Source organism: Trachymyrmex septentrionalis, unplaced genomic scaffold, assembly GCF_001594115.1.
Source record: "Trachymyrmex septentrionalis isolate Tsep2-gDNA-1 unplaced genomic scaffold, Tsep1.0 scaffold45, whole genome shotgun sequence".
Lineage (NCBI taxonomy): Eukaryota > Metazoa > Arthropoda > Insecta > Hymenoptera > Formicidae > Trachymyrmex > Trachymyrmex septentrionalis.
Window position 1 is genome coordinate 112,540 of NW_017305622.1, and position 3,484 is coordinate 116,023.

At 44.1% G+C, this 3,484-nt stretch overlaps 1 protein-coding gene across 1 annotated transcript in view; it reads left to right on the plus strand.

Moving 5' to 3' along the window:
• The window catches only part of LOC108751483 (uncharacterized protein K02A2.6-like), a 3,073-nt gene extending 1,798 nt beyond the window's left edge, over positions 1–1,275 (plus strand). The window contains exons 3-4 of the mRNA XM_018491718.1: positions 40–1,000; positions 1,044–1,275. Coding sequence (XP_018347220.1) covers positions 40–1,000; positions 1,044–1,275 — 1,193 coding nt within the window. The remainder of the gene's footprint in view (positions 1–39; positions 1,001–1,043) is intronic.
• Positions 1,276–3,484: the final 2,209 nt, after the last annotated feature.

A 3,484-nucleotide genomic window follows, 5' to 3' on the forward strand; every position in this document is an offset into this window, starting at 1 on the left:
TTGCCATTAACAATTTACTTCAATTGCAACTTCAACGAGATCACGCCCAAAATGTAAATCCGAGCTCATCGACTACAATTAACGTATACAATCAATTAAATACTCGCATCGAGAAATATGTGTTCACCTCGGACGACGAGTCGAAACCATTCCCAAAATGGTTGTTATGGTACGAATATACACTCGTCAAAGAATCAGAGTCTCTTCCCGAAGAAATGCGCACTCGTTTACTTCTAGACAACCTGGGTCAACCAGAATTCGATCGTTTAGTGGACCACGTCGCACCAGCGGATCCGACCAAGATGAAACAAACAGATCTCATCGCCATTTTGAAGAATCTCTTTCGTGACAAGACATCTCTCCCCCGCCGCCGCATCGAAATCTTAAACTATAGATATGACAAAGCTATTCCTATCTCTGAACACATCGACCAAATAAATCGTTTGGCTTCAGATTTCGAACGTTCTAAATTCACGGATGATAATTTCAGAGTTTTATTACTCCTCCAATCACTCTATTTCTCAAGTGATAACGAGGATCTAAAAAAGAGGGCTCTATGTGTAATCGAGAAGAACGAAAATGCTACTCTCAGTGATATCACTACAGAACTCGAGGCTCATATGAACGTATCTACAAACTTGAAAACGCTCGAAAACCCATCGAATTTCTCCACTTCAACCACGCAGTCTGTGCGCTTCAAATCAGAAAAGAAGAAACGGCCTTCATCAGAATCCACGAAACAGTCTGGCACCACGGAGAGTGTGCCTAGACAATCGTCCAATTGCAACGGCTGGGCACATCGTCGTGCAAACTGTCCGTTCCGCGACGCCACGTGTTTTAAGTGTTCCTTAAAAGGCCACATCGCGAAGGTGTGTCGCTCGAAGGATAAGGTCGACTACCTTTCGACCGACAACACAATCGATAACACAGTTGATATCGATAAGCCAGCAATTCAATCGATAACTTCGCTTAACAACTATCGACGCATCTACATTCCTACGTCATTACTCGACCAACATGTACATACAATTTCAATACGATAGTGGATCAGATGTCACGACCATCGGGAAAGACACGTGGATACGTCTAGGCAGTCCTACACTTAGCTCCGGCAAATCTGTGGAACACGCCGGGGGCAATGCTCTGAAAACATTAGGAAGATTCAAGTGTAAAATACGGGCTGCTAATCGTGAAGGTGATGTAGTGATAGATGTTGCCGCGCGCGACGGTCTTAACCTATTCGGCTTAAACGCTATCGAGAAGCTCAATTTGTGAGCTATGCTTCTCGACAAGTGCCGTGAGTTCTGTGAAAATTCACAACGCGCAGTTGTTAAACACAACAAAACAAATTCCCCCGTCGAGCCACTACCATCACCTCCAGCATCAAACGACCACATCGTGAAAAATTTTCCAAAACTCTTTTCCAAGGGCCTCGGGCAGTGTAAAAATTTTCAAGCTAAACTTACGTTATCCGAAAACTCTGTTCCAGTGCAAACTCCATGTCGGCAAATCCCGTTCGTGATGGAAACTCTCCTAGACGAGGAATTGCAGCGTTTAAAATCTTTAGACATAATCGAATGCGTACATCAATCGGATTGGAGTATACCTATCGTCATCGTAAAAAAACCAAACGGCAAAATCCGTTTATGGGCTGATTACTCCACAGGCGTGAATAAGGCATTGAAAAATAACATGTATCCTTTACCGAACATAGATTCTATAGTATCTAAACTAAATGGTAATAGTTATTTCAGCGTTTTAGACCTCAGTGATGCGTTCTTGCAAATCGAAATCGCTGAAGGATATCATGTCACCACGATCACAACACCAAAGGTGTTTTCAAAGGGCCTTTTCAGATACAAACGTCTATCCTTTGGCATCAAGACGGCCCCAGCCACATTTCAACAAGCCATGGATCAATCGATTTCAGGGTTGGACGGCGTCGGCGCCTTCATCGATGATCTCTTGCATTGATTACGGCGGTCGAACGATTCCATAAATTCGTCTGGGGAAGGAAGTTCATCCTACAAACCGACCATAAACCGCTTGTCGCTCTCCTCCAATCTGAAGACACAAAAGGTCTAAAACCCACTACAGCGGCTCGTCTCAAGCGCTGGGCCATAAGACTACTGGGTTACGACTTTGAAATCAAATATGTCCACTCACAGGACTTCGGTCAAGCAGACGCTTTATCGCGTTTAATACAGAAATTCCGCCACGATAACAGTGAATACTTTCAAGTAGCCTGTGTCCGTGCAGTGGAAAACGAAATCCAACGAATCAGAGACTTCTCCATCGATAAATTTGGAGAAGAACTTCGTCTCAAGTTAAAATCGGCTACCAGTACTGACCCCGACCTCCAAGCTATCATGGAAGCTATTCGGAGCAATAAAACTCCTACTATCAGTTCACCTACGATGGAACACTATAAGAAACGTCTTGACTTCCTGTCAATCATCGACGACACCTTACTATTCGGAGACAGAGTAATCATACCTCAAGGTATTCAAGCCAGTATCCTGTCATCTCTGCACAAAGGCCATCCCGGTATTCGAAGAATGAAGCAGCTCGCACATGAATACGTCTACTGGCCAAAACTTTCCGAGGATATCGAACGTATAGTAAAACGGTGCGACCCCTGCGCACTAACACGCAAATTACCAGTCAAGATTCCAATCTCTCCGTGGCCAATCCCCTCTAAGCTTCTAGAACGTTTACATGTGGATTACGCAGGACCGATAGACGGCCAATATCTACTCGTCTTCGTGGACGCATTTTCAAAATTTATCAACGTGGCTATCACGCCAACTATTTCTGCAGCACGCACAATAGAAATATGTCGGGAAATATTCTCCAGGTATGGTCCGCCTGAAATATTAATAAGCGATCATGGAACGCAATTTACAGCAGATATCTTCGCAAACTTTTGCAAAGAGATTCACATCACTTACATTCTCTCCGCCGTCAACCACCCTCAATCTAACAAATTAAGAGAGAATGGTCGACTTCATAAAAAAAGCTATCGCAAAAAATCCTTCCAACTGGAGAAAAGAACTCCAAGACTTCCTTTACAGTTACAGATATACACCTTACTCTGCAACCTCAAATGGAAGATCTCCAGCCGAATTAATGTTTGGCAGACGTATTACCTCTCCTTTCACCAAATTACTCCCTAAACTACCCCCATCCACTTTTCCAAACAATCTCACGCAGAAACAGTTGGAGATGCAACAACAATTCGAACATCACCACGGAGTTCGTCACAGAACTCTCAATTTGGGAGACCGAGTCATCGTGGCACTAAAAGACAAACGCGAACAGGGACACATCAAGAACATTTTATCGAATACACGCTATCTAATACTACTGGACAGTGGCAGGTCGGTCGAACGACACATCAACCACATTTAGATAGGAGGTAGCGCTCCGGCGAATCCTGATTCTTTGACCTCAGATAACTGGACCCACTACGAGCCTGAACCGG